This window comes from Rhinolophus sinicus, chromosome 15 (assembly GCF_057876585.1).
Source record: "Rhinolophus sinicus isolate RSI-liver-muscle chromosome 15, RSI-T2T, whole genome shotgun sequence".
Taxonomy (NCBI): Eukaryota; Metazoa; Chordata; class Mammalia; order Chiroptera; family Rhinolophidae; genus Rhinolophus; species Rhinolophus sinicus.
In genome coordinates, this window is record NC_142515.1 from 105427424 (window position 1) to 105448096 (window position 20673).

The window sequence follows — 20673 nt, forward strand, 5'->3', positions numbered from 1 at the left end:
AGTAACTCTCACTCTTAGTGTAAATGTTTTTAACTGGAAAAACTGTGCCTCTTTGGATGGAAATGCTTTTTGCATTATTGTCAATGATGATTCACATGGGTGGATGGATGGTTGGATGGATGGATAGATGGACGGATATGTAATTCTGCTTTCCTGGACAGCAGTGTGGTATAGTAGAAAGAGACCTGAACTGGGTTTCAAGAAATATGGGTACTAGCTCTGGTTTTGCCACCAACTACCTAGATGACCTGGGCGTTTCACGTCACTTTTCTCAGCCTGCATTTCCTCATTTGAAAATAAGAAGTAAATGATTCTGAAGGTCAATCTTGGCTGTAAACATCTATGATCTTATGGTACCATGAGTCTGCTTTTTGAAAAACAGCAATGTGAGAGATTTGACACATGGGCTGCAAACCCCACGTTCTGAAAGAGGAAACCCAATAAATGTCTCGATTCCTGGCAAGTTTGGCTCAGATTCCTTACATGCTTATTAGTGAGAATAATTTCCAACCTTCTTAAAATACTTTATGACAGGCTCGACCAGTAAAGAGAGATGAATCTGAGAAAATTGGCCATGGGGAGAGCTCACAGCACTACAACCCAAAGCCGGGTAGAAGCCCTGGGGGACTGATACTGAGCTGTTTGAAAACAAGCACTTACGGAACAAATTGTCCAGAAAGATAGAAACAGAGACACAGCCTTGCCACCCTCACTGATATCAGATTGTGGCCTCATGTGACTGTGCTGGGAGGCAGACTGGAGAGATACAAGTAGGCTCCTGCTAGCCTGAGAAGGATGGACTGTGCAGTAGGGTAGAGCAGACGGTCTGGGCTTTACATCTGGACTGGCCGTTCACGAGCAGTGTTGTCTTGAACGAGCCGCTCAGTCTTGCTAAGCCTCGTCTGTAAAACTGGACACGTGAACATGTTTGGTATTCTCCCATGAAATAGTCAGATGTGGTCGCAGAGGAGACAGAGGAGAGGCTCAGGAAAACAAAGTTGATTGTTCTCACAGGTCCTAGAGACAGGATGCATGGCACCCCAGGCAGGGCCACAGGAAGAAGCACCAGGGTGGTCAGGAGGCAGAAGAGAGGAGTGAGGGGAGCGCTTAGGCCATGGCCTTTACTGGGGTATGTGTGAGAAAAGCAAGGCAGGGTGGGGGAAACAACTTAGGACTGGCTAGTTTGAATTCTTTTGGTGGACTTTGGGCTACAGAGGTGGGCTCTAGTTGCCTGATACCTGGCCCTGGGGATATTTCGGCAGAGGAATGTTGCCTCTCAGGCCAGAGAGAGGAAGTGTGGCTCTGGAGTGGGGATCAAAGTCATACTCCCAGCTGGGCTTTCTGCTGTTTCTGAGAATTGGCCAGCCTAGGAAGGGGCAGTTTCTCCCCAGCCAGAAAGGTTTCTTAAGGTGTCAAAGCAAAGTAATCATATATATAGCTATAGATATATAGATATAGATATATAAAATTATTTTCTGTATATTATTACAGAATATATCTCATGTGTAAAACTGGTGATATGAACAATGATCTGTGAGGATCATGAGATAATATACATGACAGCAACCAGTCCTCTGTCTGGCATCGAGTAGACACCCATTAATTTGAGTTTTCTCTCTTCGTCCATCAGTTTAATGAATGGACCATTGGATTAGTCATCCCATCTACACCTGTGTCTAGCTGTGTGACCTGGAGCAAGAGGGTTCTTCTGTCTAGGATTCTGTTTTCTCACCTGGGAAATAGGGAAGGGCAACCAAATGGTCGTCAAGGTAACTTTTAGGCCCACTGTTGCCACTTTCTTGTCTGATTCCTGCTGAGACCCACAGTGCACCTTTATGGGCTGGAAGGGCAGAGATAAGGGGTCCCACTGAGGGACGTGGAAAAGGCCACTTGGAGGTTGAAACCATAATACCAGAGAAGAGATTGTCCACAACTTGTGGGCAGAGACCCCAGCTCTGACACAGAGGCTTGTACTGGACTATCTCTTTAGGGTCCACACGATTAATCTCCCTCATGTCCAACCATGGGCCCAGCCTTTGGTGACGCAGGGAGAAAGGGCATGGTATTTGAGGTGGTCGAGTACAAAACGTACCTGTTCCATCACATACATTTAATTTTTACATTGATGTGGGCGCCTTACCTGTAAATAAAAAACCCTAAGTTTCTCCACAACATCTACCTCTGAGGACTGCTATAAAAATGAAAAGATATGTTCTGAATCAGATATTCCATATACAGCAAACTGGCCAGTGCAGTGCCTAGCAATCAGTAAGTGCTGAATAAATGAATTAATTATTCATGACCCAATTATTCCATAAACAGGATATTTCTGCAATAAGCATTGAAACTATCTCATGTCTTGTCTTAATAACATTCAAACATTTATTTGTATTTTTTAAATGTGTAAATCACTACATTGGATGCCTGAATCAAATATAGTATTGAGTACCAACTATAATTAAATGAACAAATAATATGTAAATTGTCGATTTGCTAAATCAGTGTTGAAATGAAATTCTAGAAAGGAGTTTCTATTGATGGGTGGGCACCACATTTATAAAGAAGGGCCATGCATTAAGTGAAATCCAGCAAGTTAGGGTTTTTCTTTTTTCTTTACTTTTCAAGTAGAATGAAAGTGCTGGAGATAAGATCAACTCTGGGCTTTACAATAGCAATATTTACATCTCCTTTCCTAATGCACTGCTTTATTACAGGTTGGACGCTTTATTATATTGTATATCAATGGGGACTTCGGCTTAAATGCCACTGAAGCATGCCTAGGAAAGTCAGTGAGCGTGTACCATGGGGCAAGTCACCTTTCTCTAAATGGGACTCTGCTTTTCATGTGTGCTTTGAGAACAGGGCCTAAATTTATCAGGAGAGATTTTTATTTCTTTATAACTAGATTCAACTAGTATGGCTATGAGGGCCACTGTCTGGAAATAACTGCAATAAAAGACCAACAAATCCCACTGAAGTATAGAGAAGATTCCCCACTAGATTTTTGTTGCTAAACAGGATTGTCAGATCCCAGGAGTGCATTACCCACTGGCAGTAATGACTTGAAGAAACACTTCATCCTCAGCGCTTCGGGCAGCTTGGCCCCACTCAGACCGGCCACGTTCTAGGCTCCTCTGTCTGTCGGGTCAGTATCTTAAGGATGTAACTAAGGTTTGGAAATCAGCACCCACCTTTACTGCCTATCCCAACTTCTTCCTACTTCACCCCCAGTAAAGACCCTCACTAACCACTTGTTATGGGTTAAATTATGTCCTCCTCAAAATTCCTATGTTAAAGTCCTGACCCCCAGTGCCCTAGAAAGTGACTCTAGAGATATGGTCTTTAAAGAGGTAATTAAAGTTAAATGAGGTCACTAGGTTGGGCCCTAATCCAATGAGACTGGTGTCCTTATAAAAAAAGGAGATTAGGACACAGACACACACAGAGGGAAGGCCATGTGAAGACACAGGGCAAACACTGTCACCTACAAGCTACAGAGCGAGGCCTCAGGAGAAATCAAACCTGCTGACACCTTGATCTCAGACTTCCAGCCTCCAGAACTGAGAAAACAAATATCTATTGGTTAAGCCACCCAGTCTGTGGTATTTTGTTATGACAACCTGAGCAAATTAATACACCACTTATTTGTGTTTTTGAAAAAATCCCCCCCCCCAGAAGAGAATAACAAGTTTAAAGAAGAAGAAGAAGAAAAGAGGAAGAGGAAGAAGAAGGAGAAGGGGAAGGAGAAGAAGAAATAAAAATAACAACAACAAATATTTACATGTACAATGTGTTTTAGGCCTGTCTCTCCCTGGATGGCCCATTGAAGCTTGGCAGGGTGATTTCAGATGCAATCTTAGAATAACTACCAGCCGTCCTCTTACTTACAATGCCTGATTATAACATCATACCACTTTGTTTTCATGGTGCACGTTTGCTTCCCCCCCCCCCCCCCCAATCCACCACCACGATGGGAAGCCAAGAGGGGGGAGTCTGGTGGAGAGACTCTGGAGTCGGCCTCAGAACATCTGCTCCCAATTCTGGTTTTGTCCCTTCCTTGCTATAAGACCTTCAAAATTTTAATTCATTCCTCTGAGATTTACCTCCCCCTTCTTTAAAACAGGGATAATAATGCCTACTTCACAGGTCGTTGTGAGGATTAAATGGTGTGAGTCATATGGAATAGGTAGGAATGTGACAAATATGAGCTAACTGATGTGGAATTCAGGGATCTCTTTCAGAGTTTCGATTGTAAATGCAAAATACCGCACTAGTCCGTTTTATATGTAACCCTCTTACCTTCAGCTGAGATTTCACATTGATTAAGATAATTTTGAAATCTGACGTTGTCATCTACAACATTACTCTTGCCAGCTTTGCACCTGCTGTTGACCATCCACAGCATAATTGATTCCACTGCGCTGAGGATTTCATTTCACCAGACACCATGTCTTTCAACACTACTAAAGCTTTCCTCTTCTTCAACCTCCAATCCCAGGAGGCCGCTGAGCCCTGACAGTGTTATTTCTTACGTCTGTGGGTGTCGCTCCTCTGCACCCTAACAAGCATGGCCTCGCTTCAAGGCCCTCCTCTGTCATCGGGACCACAGCTTCCTACCCCATTCCCCAGCTCTAGTTCCTGTCCTTTCCAGTTCATTCTCCACACCACTGACAGAGGCATCTGACACAAATACAAGCAGAAGCCATCCCCTCAGCCTACTGAAGAATGTTCACAAATCACAATAATTATGTCCAACTTCTTCAGATAATCTTAGTGTTGGGTTTGGCGTTTTCTTTTCCCAATGGACATTGTTGATATACATTAGAACAGAGGAGTTTTAAAACAGGTTCCTTGGGTTGCGTAGTTTTCTAAGTAAATGATAAATTTCTTGATAGGAAAGGTGGGATTTTACTCATAGACTAAATTGGACAGTCGGTCCTTGGTATTTGTGGGGGATTGGTTCCAGGGCTCCTGCAGATCCCCAAATCTGAGGATGCTCAAGCCCCTTATATAAAGGGCTATGTAGTAAGAACTGCAGAATTGTCTGTCTGTGCAAAATATTTATCTACCAGCTCCTGTCCGCATAGATCGGGGCTTCCCCAAAGCTCAAGGCCACACATACATGAGGTCCAGTGGGTCTCCTGATTCTGAGAAGTCACAGTAGCCTGGGGGTAGAAAGCTAAAGATCAGAGGTGTAGATAAAGTGAGGTCCTGCTGGGTGACACCCACCCAAAGTTGGTCATTGTAACCCTGTCTGGAGTTAAAGGTGGGCTGAGAGTGGGTGAGGCAGGACCAAGGGCTGACCTGTCCATCACCACTAGTTCAAGCTCTTCTGTTTCTAAGAAGAGATGCGGGCACTTCTGTGCCTCATAATGTTCTTCACTTTCAATCACTCACGTGTTCACTTAACAACTATTTATTGACCACCTACCAGGGTTCAGAATTTTGCATTGAGCCTTATGTTAGTCCAAATAACAAGTCCCTAATTCCACTTGCAAAGTCACAAAGAATTAGTCTCTTCCTTATCAGGTTTATGCACGCCATCGAAATGCTGGGTTTCCTGACATTGCCAGTAATGGTTTCAGAAACTCTAGCCTCTGAAATGGGAATCCTGGGGACAGTCTCCGCAATAGGAGACTTTTGATTTGTAATTCCTCTTGGATCCCATTTTCACAGTAATCAACAGTGAATTATCAGAGACTCTGTCTGCTTGGACCACCAAAGAGAACGCTTGTGCCAGGAACACAGAGGATAGAGCCACACCTCTGGGGAGAGGGATAAACATAGTGGTGGGGTTTTTATCCTCTGAGGTTGTGCCAGACTGTCTGAATATGGATATTGTGGCTGTCAGGAGGCCAGCAGTCAGCATGTACTGCATGTATCCTCCAGGTTTGTGCTCACTGATGTGCCAGAGCCTGTTCTCGTGCTCTACCAACGACTTGAGCTGCTTTATCTAAAAATGGATGTAATAATCCCTACTTCACACGGTTGTTAGGAAGAGTCAACGAAGCAACTTCTAGTAAGAGACCAGGACTGAGTCTGGCATACAGTAGGTGCTTAAGACATGTCATTTTCTGCCCTGCTTCCCCATATAGATTTTGGAGTTCAGCATGTGACTGACAATAATCCAGCAGCAGGGTTAGAGGACTGAGTACTGGATTAAGGGACAGATGACCCCAATTGACCCTTATTTTGTACTTCCAGCAATCTCTTGACTTCTCTGAGCCTCCTTTTTTCATCCTTAAATGAGATTATGAATATGTACTTGCCCTGCCTACCTCCCAACATTAGTTTTGTTGAAAATTAAGTGAGGCAATAGACAGGAACGTGCATACAAAGATAAAGGGTTTCACTAGACATCAAACAGAAAGCTTAGCTTTCTTCCTCCTGACCGGTGCTGGCATTGTCATCATGCCCCATGTTTGGGAAAAACAGCCGCTCTGTTCAGTCACCTCTGGAGCACCCTGACTTAACCAGCACGCAATTATATTTTTCATGAACGTTGAGGTCAGTTATGGAACACGGAGCCAACTTGGGACCGAGGTGTAAGTGGGAAGGCAATGCCATATAGATGAAAAGGCTGCAGGAGATTTGTATGTGCAAGCCACCTAGCCCAGGGGGTAGCCTGAGGCCAACATTAACGCATTACTCATATATTATTGCAAATCGTACATTAACACGTTAATTAGTAGTCCGCAATTAATACTGAACCAGAATCTACATTTGAGTCTCTACATTATTCCTGCCAAGCAGTCTGACTCCAGCCTAAGTTTATGATGAGGAACTTACTACCTTTATAGTGCATCCCATATTTGTGTATCTCCTAAAAAGTTTGTTCTGTGCCTTCCACCCTTTCAGCAGTATCCCAAAGTGGTTAAGTACCCGGAGCTCCAGAACCAAACCAGCCAGGCCGAGTCCGTCTCCTCCACCTACTGGCTGTGTGTCCTTGTGAATGACTTACCCTCTGTGTGCCTCAGTTTCCTCATTTGGAATATCAGGATAATAAGAATAATACTTACCTCATAGGGTTGTTATGGGATTAAGTGTATTAATACGGAAAGCACTTAGGACAGTGCCTGGCACATAGGAAGGACTTAGGAAATGCCAGTTAGTATTGTTAGTCTATGATTTATTTTCCCCTTTGTGAAAGTATAAAAGTTGAAGAATAATTAAAGCACATTAAAAGTAAATACACCAGGCAGAGAGATAAATGAGCTGTTTGCATAAACATGAATTAAGAGAGTCACACTCAAAAAAGAATTGTTCCTTGTTGAGAACAGCAAACATCTGGAAGGAATTAAATGGGGGAAGAGGGTGGGTGGTGGTGGTGGTGTGGGCTGAGAACACACTGTGACTGTTGGAAGGAGCTAATTCATTTCTGGGGTGGGTAAATGATCCCAGAAAAGGGAGGCTGCTGTGGGCTTTTACAGCGTGATTTGATGCCCAAAGAGTATTACCCCTCCAAATAATTTCTGTTCTGATTAACCTGGGTAACTGAAATGTCTGTATCATTCCTTTGAGCTAATGCATTGCCTTGAAAAGGCCACTTCCCAAATGCAAATATGCTAACAAAAAATAACCATTTTATATCTGTGAAATTAACAATATGAAAATTTAATACTCAGTGCACTGAGGTTTCACCGAAACTGGCACATTTCAAAATCTGTAATGTACATGTAACTTCTATCATGTAAGTAGAACTTTTTGGGAAGTGATTTGGCTGGAATTTTTGAGTCATAAAAATGTCTATACCTTTTGATCTACTAATCCAACTTCTGGGAATTTATTGTTAGGAAAGATTTCAAAAGAAGGAGAGACCTTTCTGTATTTCTTTTCCATGACTGAAAAAAAAAAATTCAACAGTAAGAGAATGGATAAATTACAACACATCCTCTAGATGGACTCATGTGGCCATCAAAATCATAATTGTAAATGACAGAGAAGAGGATGGGAAAATGTTTACGAAATAATCATATTAGGTTAAAAAACAAAAACCAGAAATCAAATTTTAAAGATGGGGTAATGCATATGGATGGAGCTAGAAAATGAAAACAAGAAGAAAACCAGTGTGCTTTGTTGGAGGTTGTGGGATTGTGGAAGATTTTTTTTCTTTTATTTGGATTCATATTTACATTGGTTGTGGAATGAACGATAATAAAAGACCCAAATGAACTTTCTGGGGAGGGGTCGCTGATTGTCAGCCATCACCCAATGGGCATGTTTCAGTTCAGTTTCCTGGACAGAGAGGTAGGGTCCTAGAGCTGGTAGGTTCTGAGAGGAAGGGGCCGATAGGCAAGGCCAGGGGCCCCCAAAGTCACAGGGCACCAGTCAGGTCTGAGGACCACCTGAAGAGGAAAGGAGGGACTGGTGGGAACTGGAAGAGAGTGGGAGTAGGGAAATTGCCTCTTCATGATGTCACCTCTGGCAGGCCTGGGCAAATGGAGCCTTACGTCAGTCTTGTGACTTAAATCAAGTTGGTTGCACTGTTTTCTCTTAGTCGCTCACGATCCCAATTTTAAAATGAGAATTGACAAAATTCAGAGTGTCCTCATTATTTCTGATAAGCTGCAGTATCTCTTTGAACTCCAGGGACATCGTGAGCAGAGAGTGACACTACCATATCGGACTTTCTGTTTTCCAACTGCCCTGTCTCTAGGACTTATCAACCAATTTAAGTCAAATACTGGACAAACACACTGGCTTTAAAATCAAATCCTGGCTTATGAAGATTTCTTAAGCAGACAGTTCCTGTGGTTACAGGGGTTGTAATTGGGTCATGGATCTATTTCCCCAGAACCTTTTCTTGTAGTGACAACTCTTTAGTTAACTTTCCAAAATGGTGGAGGAGTGGAGTGAAGTGCTAGACCAGGCAGGAGTCAGGAAGCATGTCTCTGGGCAGATCACTTACACTCCCCTGGCCTCAGTCTCTTCATCTGTAAATTGGGGAAAATTTTCACCAAAGACTGCATAGATGCCAACCCAATGGCAAAAGTCTGAAAAGCCCAAATGAAGCTAAACAGGGCCCAGTTTGGGCCACATTAGTAGAAGTTTCATGCCCAGAATGAAAGAACTGAACCTTCTCCCATACTTTGCCCAGTCTGTCCACTCCTTGGAAAACCACATCTAGATTTAAGGCGTATGTGCAGAAGAGGGCAGCCAGGATGGATGGAGGCGGGGAGCCTAGTCATGAGAGAACAGATGTAGGAGCTGAAGATTTTAAACCAGAAATGTTATTACGTAACAAAGACATGATAGTTGTCTTTGAAATTCCGAGGAGCTGTCTTGTGGAAAAAAATTGCATTTGCTCTCCATGTCCCCAGAGGGCAGGCTCACTGGAGACAAACTACAGGGAGGCAAATTTCCAGACTGAACAGAATGCAGAGTAAGAACTAACTAAAGGTGGAGAGATGGGTATAATCAGAGGCTGGGTGACCACTTGGCAGTGTGATTTTCTTGGAGAATAAAGTGCTGGGGGAGGGAGAAGTTGAGGTGGGGCTCCAAGGCCCCATCTAGCACAATGAGCCTCTGAATCTAATCTGAAATGATTTATCTCCTCCAGAGGGGCCACCATAAATGCTTGTAGTTCCAGAAGCATTGCTGAAGGATTGAGGCAGCTGGTCTTCATGTGCCACAAACACCCTCACAACCAATCTTCCCTCTTCCCAACTTGAGGTTCTGGAAGAGAGCGGTTCTATCTGAATTTTCTCAACTGTTTGAACAAACTGTGTATCGGATTGCCTGTCTCTATCCATTCCAAGATTTCCAAGACAGAATTCCCTCTACGCCACATCTGTCTCACCTCCCAGTCTGCCTCACCCCCACTACGGTTGCCATTTCTCTAGTGTGCGGAGCAGAGAGGGAGATAGCTGTGGACAGCACACAGAAAGCAGACAGCAAGGGTCCCTAAGCATTCCAGCCCCAGTGTACCTGAGTCGGTGCAACCCACGAGCTTCCAGGAGACACTCAATGCCAGATTCTAATGCTTAAGATGCACATCTCCCCTTTGCTTGTGAAATAGCTGCATATTACCAAGGAAAGGAACCTCCCCAAGAGGAAAGGCGGGAAAGTCACTGAGATGGGTTGTTTGCCTGCAGAGGGAAATAGGGGATCCAGAAGAAGGGTTGGAGGAGCAAGAGGAGGGAGGATAGCAATATGAAAGTGTGTGCGCCCATCCAGGGGGGCCCTCCTCGCAGCAGGTGAGCATGAGGGAAAGGGTCTCAGAACTCAGAAGGCCAGGAAATAGACAGTGTTGCTTAGAGCTGGGCTGCGTCTGCTGCAGGCATGGTTCCTTCAGGCAGTTCTGGAGTGGACTTGTGGGGAAGCACCCAGGTTCTGGAGCAAATGAGCCCTCTGGCTCCACGACTTACTTGCTGGGTTATCCTGGGCCACACTTTAACAGCTCTAAACTAACCATGAAAGGGGACAATAATGGTACCTGCCTCTTGGACTTGAGAGGATAACCACACACAGTATGGTAGGCTGAGCCACATGAAACTGTGGATATCTGACCATTTCAACACACATAAGTGAACATTTCATATGAATCAACCTCATACATCATTAGAGAAGTACAGTGGTTCCCAAACTAGCCTGCATCTTGGAAGTATTTCTGGCTCTTCTAAAAATTCCCAAAATGCCCAGGTCACACCCAGACCAATTCAATCATAATTTCTGCTGGTGGTACACCTGGCCAGGTCATTCTAATGGGCAGACAATTTTGAGGACCGTTGGCTTATCCCAGCGCTTCGGATCCATTAAGGCACTCAAACACAGCCACCTCTGCTTTCCCTTCATCTATGGTTTATTGAGCACCTACTGCAAGCCACACTTTGGCTAGGCCGGCCTCTTGGGACCCAGGGACCTCCCCAGTGGCGCTCATCTCTCCCCCTCCTCCTCTGCAGTGTCCAGGCCCCGGAGCTCCCCAGATGATCTGAAGGCGTTGACTCGCAATGTGAACCGGCTGAACGAGAGCTTCCGGGACCTGCAGCTAAGGCTGCTGCAGGCTCCGTTGCAGGCAGACCTGACCGAGCAGGTGTGGAAGGTGCAGGATGCCCTGCAGAACCAGTCGGACTCACTGCTGGCACTGGCTGGCGCGGTGCAGCGGCTGGAGGGCGCGCTGTGGGGGCTGCAGGCGCAGGCGGCGCAGACCGAGCAGGCGGTGGCCCTGCTGCGGGACCGCACAGGCCAGCAGAGCGACGCAGCGCAGCTGGAGCTCTACCAGCTGCAGGTGGAGAGCAACCGCAGCCAGCTGCTGCTGGGGCGCCATGCAGGCCTGCTCGACGGGCTGGCGCGCAGGGTGGTCGTCCTGGGCGAGGAGTTGGCCGACGTGGGCGGTGCCCTGCGTGGCCTCAACTACAGCCTGTCCTACGACGTGGCCCTCCACAGCACGCGGCTGCTGGACCTGCAGGGGCTGGTGAATAACGCCAGTGAGGACACACGGCGCATGCGCCTGATGCACGTGGGCATGGAGCTGCAGCTCAAGCAGGAGCTGGCCATGCTTAACACCATCACAGAGGACCTGCGCCTCAAGGACTGGGAGCACTCCATCGCTCTGAGGAACATCTCCCTCGCCAAAGGTATGGAGCCCGCCGTGCCTGCCTGGGCCCCTTCTGCTCAGGCCCTCTCCCTGTGCACCCTCCCCAAGGGCCCAGGACGCCCTTTACCTCCCCATGCTGACTTGACATTGGGAGCCCGTATCTCCTTGATTAAGTCTTCCCTGATAGGACCCGGGAATTTTCTGCCTATACCCATTTCCAGGCCTGCACATGTGCCTGTGAACTCGCACCCAAGAGACTACACTCTGTGTCCACACCCCTAGGCATGACAAGGGCCAAGGGTGGCTAATGGGGGACTGGGTAGTCAGCTGGGGTGTGCCAGCTGGGGCCTCCAAGGGTTTGGAGCTGGGGAGAACAGCAGGGGTCAGGCGGCAGGCTCACGCTGGGAACAGGGAGGCACTCGTCTGGTGTCATGGTGTTCTGATGGGTAGAGCTATAAGGAGCTGGAATTTCAACCTGGCCTTCCAGGCTGTTATGAAGCCACCGTGTTTCCCCAAAAATACGACCTAGCCAATCAGCTCTAATGTGTCTTTTGGAGCAAAAATTAATATAAGACCCAGTCCTATTTTAATATAAGACCGAGTATAATATAATATAATATAATATAATATAATATAATATAATATAATAATACCGGGGCTTATATAATATAAGACCAAGTCTTATGTTAATTTTTGCTCCAAAATACACCTTAGAGTTGATTGTCCTGCTAGGTCTTATTTTTGGGGAAACAGGGTATATTCATCCAGGTAGATAGACATATTTTATTTAACAATTTGTTGGCTTAATTTATAGCTTTTAAACATAATGGCAAAAAATGGGCAGGCCTCCATTTGTACTCTTGCTTGGGGCCCTTGAACATTAGAGCCTTTAGAACCAACTTCTCTGTCTTGCTTCTGTCTAGTCCCTTCCCCGCCCCCCATGCCTTCCTGTTGTTGTCCACCCTGCACATCACTTTTCCCACTTCTGTACTTTTCCCACATCACCTCCCATCAGAACCCACCATGGCTCCCAAATTCGGCCAGATTCAGTAAAAACTCCTTAGTGTAACAGCAGACAGTAATAGTACCATTTTGAACACCACCTATGTCAGGTGCGGTGCCCGGGGTATCTCGTGTATTGTGTTGTAAAACAACAAGTGCATTGAGATTCAGGAAGCTGCTCACAGGCTAGGAGATGATGGAGCCAGGATTTGGACCCAGGCGTTACTGATCCCAGAGCTGGTGTGCTTTGCATCATATACCTGGCCCCAGCCTGCCTTCCCCTCTGTTTCCCTAATCCAGGGGTTGCAAACAGAACTGTCTGCAGGGACCAGTGGAACAATGTCAGTGAGTACAGTGACCATGGCGTTGGGGGAGTAGTAGGGGCTATGGCAGATCCCGCCCATTTTGGCCAGGCTTGCAATTGACAAGGTCTTCCCATTTTTCAAGAGAAACTAGAAATGTGGAATGTTCTAGAAATTTTTAATTGTTTAACACTGTGCGCCAAATAAAACACATCTGGGGACCATATATGGTCCAGAGACTGCCAGCTTGCACCCCTTGTCCTGTATAAAGCATCCAGTCCAATGGGACATGACTTGTCACTGCCCCAGAGACATAGCCTGCCTTCCTGCTGTCATAGCTTTACTCCAGCTGTGCCTCTTACTGCAGTTCCTCCTTCTTCCTCTTCCTCCTCCTCATCCAAATCCCAATAATCCTTCAGTTCTCACTCCAACTCACTTCCTCCAAGAACCCTGCTGGCCTCTCTAGCTCACTCAAGTCTCCCTCCTCTGAGCATCTACGTTGATCAGAGTGGAAAGTAGTAGTGATGAAGCCTCCCGTTTGCATAGTTCTTTCCAGTTCACAGAGTAATTTCACGTACATTATTTTGTTTTACAGTGGGTCCTCATGACCAGCTGGGAGGTTGGTGGAAGGCAGGTTTCATTGTTGAGGGCGGGGTAGGATTCTTGCAGAAAAACAATTGAGGCTCCAGAAGGAAATAGCTGATTTACTCAAGGCTACACAGCTGGTAATGATCTGACTCAGGACTTTTGTTTTCAGCAGCTTTAATAAGGCATAATTTATATGCTGTAAGAGTCACCCATTGAAGTGTACAATTCAGTGATCAAGCCAGGACTTTCAGCCCAATGCCCAGTGCTCATCCTGCTACACCACAGTCCACCCCCATCTGTTCACCCCTGTGTTCCCCGGCACCTAACAATGCAATACGTGTAACTGGAACTCAATGAATATTTGTGGAACAATCGTTAAATCCTGAACATGGACAATCAGAAAAAATTGGTTTTCTTGTCCTGGGTCATTTTGGATTTTTACCTCTCAGAAGTCAAAGGAGGGCTGGAGGCAGAATTTCTTCTTTCAAGTCTACACCACTGGGATCTTAGCTTTTCCCATCTTCTCTTTTCCTTGACCTCCCCTGCCCATAGCAGCTCTGCCCATTATTTAGTAATAGTAGCAGCTCTACCAAATCATGACCTACTATGAGCCAGATATTTTGTCAACATTAATTCTCCAAATTCTCATTAATTCTCTAAATTAATTGTCTAAGACATTGAAGACCACTAATTCTTACATCCTGCAAAAATGTATTAGTGTCCCCATTTTATAGATAAGAAACTTGAATAACTTTTCCACTGTTTCTTATGCAATTGACAAGTGGCAAAGTCAAGGTCTGAAAAGTGAGTCTTTCTGGCTCAAAAGCCATGTTCTTATCGCTGACCATCCTGCTTTCCAAGTGAAGAGACACCAGCTATGAACAATGAAGAGAGTAGGGTCCATAGTCCCTTGGACTCCATTCCTGTATTTGGGGGTAGTCTCTCCCAGGCTCTCCCCACTTCCTTCCTCTTCTGGTCAACAAACATCACCATGTTTCCTCCTGGTACCTCATCCTGGGCCTCACTGAACATTTCACATCCTGGGTCTTTAATTTCCAAGTCCACCCTCCTTGGCTCGAACTGAAACTGCTCTGGGCCATTCATTTGTCAAGGTTCTTCCAGTGGAATCCTCTAAGTAGTCTTTCTTTCACACTCAATTGCCTTGAACTGAAAGTTTCATCTCAGGCCTGCCTTCCAGTCTTCAAGCTCTGCATTCTTGATGAGCTGCTGGCTCTTCAGAAGTGACTACCACTCTGCCCCTCTAGTTCCCAGGATCACCACTGCATCTAGTACCTCCCTTTCCCACCTCTCTCTCTCATGGTTGCCAACTGGCATGAGTAAAGAGAGTTCTGTTTGGCATATCGAAATGTAACTACCATTCAACTTGAATGAGATAAAACTCTCTACCCTGGCTTTTGGATAAGGAATGTTTTACCAGATAGCATTCATACATTTATGTACTGCTGTCTAGAGTGACCTTTCTGCCCTAGCATTGTCCAGTTCCTCTCTTAGTCTTTACACACACACACACACACACACACACACACACACACACTTTGCCCTTTCTTGGCTCCGAATCCACAAATACTCAGCTATGTATATTTTTCAAATATGAGCTTATTTATGTTATTCTTGAGCTTGACTCCGAATGGTTTTCATTCTCTGGCTTTGTTATAGTTTTCTATGAATTTTGTCTCCAGTTTGTCTTTTGTGTACATTCCCAGCAGTGCTTTCTGTTTTCTGATTTGGGTTTTCAATCAGGTCTGTTGAAATCTGTCTGTGGCTTTGAAAGCAGCAGAAAACTTAGATGATCAGAGAGAGGAGGCATACCCGGAGGGGAAAGGTAACCAGAGAGGGGAGGAATACAAGGAGGGAGAAAGGTATCCAGAGAGGAGAGGCATGTCTGGAGGGGGGAAGGTGTGAGCAAAGGCCTGAAGGCAGAACTCTCCAGCCATATTCCGAGTGTCTGCTAGATGGTCGTTTATAGACTCACAGAACATTAGAGCGATAATAGATCTCTGAAATCATCTTGTCCATGCCTCTCGTTTTGTAGTTGAGGACCCTGAGGCTCAGAGATTTGGCCAAGTCCGATCTCCAGGCAGTGGCCCAGCTGGGACTAGAAAGCACATCTCTCAATTCATGAAAACAAGTTGGCAAAGCCAATTTATCTGTGGGCTACATTTTTGAGAAAAAATGCCATCTAGTAGATTAGAGATTCCAGTTCAACAGACGTTTATAAAGGGCTGGTGTCATGTTGTGGAGTCTTGGATTCCAGGCTCAAACGTTGGGACTTTGGCCTCTAGTGAACAGGGATATGATGGAGGTATGGAGCATCTCTAATGAGAGCAACATGTTAATAGTGTTTCTCCTCAACCAGAGATTGGTAACCATGAGCTGGGCAGTGGCTCCCTGGGTGGGATGTATGGCACTCTGTCATTTCACTTTCCACATCTGATTCTGCTGGGAAGGAAGGAGAGAGCATGCTGTGGAAATTAGCAATTGCACCCAGCCTTGCCCACCCCCCTGTTTGCCCTTGAGGCTCAGAGGAAAGCTGACCTGGAAGGCCAGGACCGCCCTCTGGGCCCCAGTTTCCTCAGCAGTGAAATGGGGCTGACGGTCCCTGCCCTGTGTACAGGCTCAGGGTAGTGGAGAGGATGCTGGAATGAGGGACGTGAGAGAGCTTGCACACGGGTAAAGGTAATAGAGTCCAGTGCCTCCGTGACATCAGGAAAAAGTAATTACTAGAGTAATTAATTCAGGGACTCCACCTCTGTCAGCCACCCAGGGATAAGCATGATTCTGGGAGTGGTGTTTACATTACGATTTTGGTCACTGTTTTGCTGGCCTCAGGCCCACTTCATCAGCTATCAAGAGAATTTGTTCTTGGCAGGTCACTGTCTAGATTCCAGCACACATGCGTCCCCCACCCCATCACTAGTTCCAGGATCTGGGAAGAGAGAACGGATTGCTTTTCCCTCCCTGTGGGCTGGTTCCCAGAAGAATCCTGGTATTTCTCCCAAATGCTGGGTCACATATCCTTTGTTCTGTTCTGAAGATGCTTCCAGCTGGAGCAGCTCATGGGCAGTCTGGGCCAGGGCAGAACTGCCCTGGGAGCAGCATGGTGGAGTGGGCTAGACTGGGGGACAGGCTTTGAGAGGGGACCCCGGGTACAGAGGTCCCACTCCCCGTTCCCCCTCTAGGAGGTGGGTAGGAAGGAGAAGCTGGCACACCAGACCAGAAGCACAGTGGAGGGGGTTCTGGGGCTGTTTTCATGATTGAGAAGAAATAGACCCTGCTCTCCTAATCCCGGCCCACCTCTATACTCTGGCCTAGTCCAGTGGTAGAAAAGATAAGAAAGTGACAGTGTACAAAGCTAAGTTAAAAAGTTGATCTGGGTACCACTGACACCATAACGGCTTCTATGACTGCCTAGAAGTCATTCTTTGAATCTCTATGTGTGACAGGTGTTGTGTGAGGCTCAGAGCCGCAGAGAGGGGGGCTCCAGACCTATAGAGAGGCCTGTTCTCCTTGGGGTCCACAGTTCAAGGTGAGTGATAGTGCCCCACGAGTGGGCACAGGATGGCTTGACCAGGCTCAGGGGTGTCCTCCATGGGGAGTTTGTGAACAATGATGGTTCTTTCCCATGATTTGGGGGGCTCTGTCCCGGTGCCCTAAGAGATCAGAAGGATGTGCATGAAGGTGAGCTCCAGGGCTAAGAGGGACAGGGCGCTTAGAAAGGAAAGGATTTGGGGACACCACGAGAAGAGTGTTTCTGCTGATGTGGAAGAGAGTTAGTTGGTGTCCAGAAGCATCCGACTGCTACGTTTGCAGAAGGGATCATTTGGGAATGACCTGCAGGGGTCTCCAGCAGAGGGCGCCATGGCACATTGTCCTGAACGGGGCTCTGAGTTCATTTGATGCTGAATAGGATTAATCCACAGCAATGCTCACAGTGCATTGAAGACAAAGACGAGATAAAGAGGTCTCTAAACAGGCTGGGAGCGGATACTTAATGAGCTTGGTGGCAGTGAGGAAGGAGGTAGAGACATGACACAAGAATCGCCTCAATGACAAGCACCTTGCAGAGTAACGGTGGGGAGGGCAGAGGAAAGGGAGGAGTCACACAGAGCAAGCTTGAGGTTTTTAGCCTGGATTCCTGCGAGAATGACAAAAAGTCAGATCCCAGGAGTGCATTACCCACAGGCAGCAATGATTTGAAGAAAAGCTTGGTCCTCAGCGTTCCCGGCAGCCTGGCTCCACGAGACTCAGAACGGCCACACTGTATGTTCCTCTGAGTCGGGCAGGGCAGTACCTCTTGAGGACACGACTAAGGCTTGGAAATTAGCACCCACCTTTACTGCTCACCCCAACTTTTTCCCAGTTAACCTCTAGTGAAGGCGGCCCCCTAACACCTTATTTGTGTCCTTAAACAATGTCCACGCGTAGGATGTTTTTCAGACCAAGCTTGGCAGGAAGACTTCAGGTGCAGCTTAGAATCCCCATACACAGTCATCCAGGAATTGTTCCAATGAAGCATTATGAAAAGTGAGGTACAGATAGGTGGTCAAGGATGGCCTTGCTACTCAGAGGTTACCAAGCCCCTTTATATCCAGATGGCATTTAATCCACTTACTCCTCACTACAAATGCCCGAGGAAGGAATTTTTACTTAGATTTTATAGAACCAGGACCTGAACTCAAGATGCTCCATATCCATATTCAACCCCCACTCTCCAAACGATAGCTGCCATCCTGATGCCCCACTATCAGGGCCATTCCGCTGGGTATCATCCTCCCCTTGCAAGAATTACTCTTGGGAAGATCCATACATTGAGTCACACCGGAATCAGAGCAAATAAGACAAATTGGAGTGTGTGGTTCATGGTATGCTTAACTTGCTCAATTCCTGGAGAGCTTTGTTCCCCATGGGGAGACATGGAGGGGGCAGAGGAGCATGAAAAGGGGTGGGGGATACTGGGGACGGAAGGTCCAACACAGTGGCAGCTCATGGAATGCAGAGATACAGGCACCTCTCTTGGTTCCCTTTCTGCAGCCTCGCCCTGGCCGGGAGATTGCTGGCATGGGAGTTGGGGGACGATGTGCTTCTTCACTCTGTCTTTCCTTTGCTGTATAATCTTAGGTGTGTTCCAAACAGGCTCTGTGTCTCAACCTTGTCACCTGAAAACTGGGATCAATATGGCCAGTCTGCCTTTGCTTTTTTTCATAGAAAACAGGAAGATGGCTTCAAAACCTGCCAGTCCTCCTTAAATGATTTGTGTAACTTTGCATTTTTAAATTGTTGATTACTTTTTCTCTGTGCATGTGCCATTGAATTATTAAACAGCTGTCAACTTTGATGTGGGCCTGGGGACAGTGCCAACTTTTGTCATGTATCAGTACATCTTGATCTTGGCCTCCTGGTTGTTTTGTGTGTATTAACACACACTGATCTCATATACTCATTCATTCATCAAATATTTACTGTGCAAAACATTACTGCTATGCTGTGAGTATACATGTTTTGGTTTCCTAGGGCTGCCATAACAAAGTACCACAAAGTTGGTGGCTTAAAACAACAGAAATTTATTCTCTCACAGTTCTGGAGGCTGTAGGTCTGAAATCAAGGGGTCCATACTCCCTCTGAAAGCTCGAGGATGCTTCTTGGCCTCTTCCAAACTTTTGATGTTGCCAGCATCCTTGGCATTCCTTGGCTTGTAGACACATCACTCCAATATCTGCCTCCATCACCACATGGGATTCCCCTCATGTGTCTATCTGTGCTTCCTCTTCTTTTTTTTACCCCCCTTTTTCCACCTCCCCCTCCCCTTCCGGTTCAAGCCATTGTTTCTCAGTCTAGTGTGTAGGACACAGCTCCCTGGCCCATGCAGGTATTATGAGCCCTGCGCTCCCCCCGGCTGAGGCAGTTGGCGGCGACCTCGGCGTTAGGAACATGGTGCCCCAACCACCTGAGCCACCAGCCCGGCCCACTTCCTTTTCTTATAATGACACCAGTCATTGGGTTAGGGCCCGCTCTACTCAAGAATGACCTTATGTTAACTAATTACATCTGCAAAGATTCTATTTCCAAATAAGGTTATATTCTGAGATTCTGGGTAGACACGAGTTTTGGGGGAACACTCTTCAATAGTGCAGTACAGTTTGGCATTTTCCTTGGTTCTCTTTTTCTCTCACGAAGCAGCAAGAGTGGAGAGCTTAGAGTCTGGATCTTCACAGCTGGAATAAGGATGACAAGGATGTAGCCCCGTCTCAGGGAGCTGGCAATGTTGTTAGGAAAGAGAGAACATGTACACCTATGACTACAGGACAAGGCGGTGTGAGTTAAATGTCAAATGGCACTAAGTACATATGTTCAAACACGCCATGCCCACTTCCAGCCAGAATGATGGATCAGAGAATGTTTGGCCAATAAGGTGGTAATGAACGTCCTCAGGTGGTGGGGAGCAGGTAGCTATAGCAGACTGACTCCGCAGCTCACCGCCTGGGAACAGCAGGCTGCAGTGGGGAGAAGGTTTGGTTTGCATTCTGGGAATGGCAAGATGTCTAGGGTGATGAGTGACGCAGAGTGACCGAGGACCAGACAGCCTGGAGTTGGAACCCTAGCCCCTTCACTTGCTGGCTGGTTGTGTGGCTTCAGATGAGTAACTTCAATACCCAGTGTTGTTGCAGGGACTGAATCCAATCACAGACCTCTAGAATTCCTGCCGTGCTGGAGTCTCACCCTGGAAGGAAACCCCACTCAGGAGCACTTAGAAACCCCTTCTTTCATTCAGGTGCTTCAGCCAGAAATCTGAACACGATCCTGGCTGCCTCCTCTGCCTTCACCTACATTTAGACAAGGTCTGTCTCTCCTACTTCCAACCAGCTGCTCACATCCCTCCCGACCACCACATCCCTAATTCAGGGCTCCAGCACCTCTCACCTGGGGTGCAGCCTCCTCCTTGGCCTTTCTTCTCTGCTTTCCCCGCTGTTCTGATCCATTTTCCAACACCGCAGCCTGTGTGATCTTCCTTGTGTGCAAATCTGATCACGCTCTTCTCTCAGTCCCCTCCTATGGGGTCTGGGCCCTCAGGGTCAAGTCCAGCACTTAGACTGGACTTTCAGGACCCTCCACTTTCTCACCATTCTCATCCCATTATGTTCCCTCAGCTTCTGCCATTATGGCTCACATATGTCTTTCTTTAAGCTCTTATAGGGGCTGTTCACTCTGCCCACTGTCACTCTGTCT

At 46.6% G+C, this 20673-nt stretch overlaps 1 protein-coding gene across 2 annotated transcripts in view; it reads left to right on the forward strand.

The window, feature by feature from the left end:
- SCARA5 (scavenger receptor class A member 5) overlaps positions 1–20673 on the forward strand; it is a 102549-nt gene that overhangs the window by 52241 nt on the left and 29635 nt on the right. For both annotated transcript variants that reach the window (XM_074338363.2, XM_019733260.3), the window contains one exon: positions 10902–11576. In XM_074338363.2, the coding sequence (XP_074194464.1) occupies positions 10902–11576 (675 nt within the window). The remainder of the gene's footprint in view (positions 1–10901; positions 11577–20673) is intronic.